The sequence below is a fragment of the Egretta garzetta genome, unplaced genomic scaffold (genome assembly GCF_000687185.1).
Source record: "Egretta garzetta isolate BGI_Z169 unplaced genomic scaffold, ASM68718v1 scaffold437, whole genome shotgun sequence".
Classification (NCBI taxonomy): domain Eukaryota; kingdom Metazoa; phylum Chordata; class Aves; order Pelecaniformes; family Ardeidae; genus Egretta; species Egretta garzetta.
The window spans coordinates 71,691-72,000 of record NW_009260341.1 but is presented as its reverse complement, the minus strand read 5'-3'; the positions used below and the strand labels follow the sequence as shown (position 1 = coordinate 72,000).

Sequence of the window (310 nt, the reverse complement as noted above, 5' to 3'; positions counted from 1 at the left end):
GCGAGTGGCTGTGGGTCCCTGGGTGGCTTTGATGGGGCCACATCAGCCGGGTGGCGCAGAAATGGGGACATTTTATGTCCCCCTACTCCTTCCCCAGGTACGTGGCCACCCCCCTGGCCGGGCTACTGAACGTCAAGGAGAAGATCAGGTTAAAAGCCACCCCCAATGCCGTGCTGGAGAAGTTTTACGCTGCCACCACCAAACACCCCAAGCAGGTGAGGGGAGGGGGGGAGGGGTCCTCAGCAGGGGCTCGACGTGGCTGGGGGAGGGCGAGCGGCAGAGCCGGGGCCCGGTGGCGCGGCGGTGACGG

General features: G+C 66.1%; 1 protein-coding gene across 1 annotated transcript in view; it reads left to right on the top strand.

The window, feature by feature from the left end:
- The first annotated feature begins 55 nt into the window (after positions 1-55).
- The window catches only part of CERS2 (ceramide synthase 2), a 6,303-nt gene continuing 6,048 nt past the window's right edge, over positions 56-310 (top strand). Inside the window, 1 exon segment of the mRNA XM_035898046.1 lies at positions 56-255. Within this exon segment, the coding sequence (XP_035753939.1) occupies positions 75-255 (181 nt within the window). The 5' untranslated portion in view covers positions 56-74.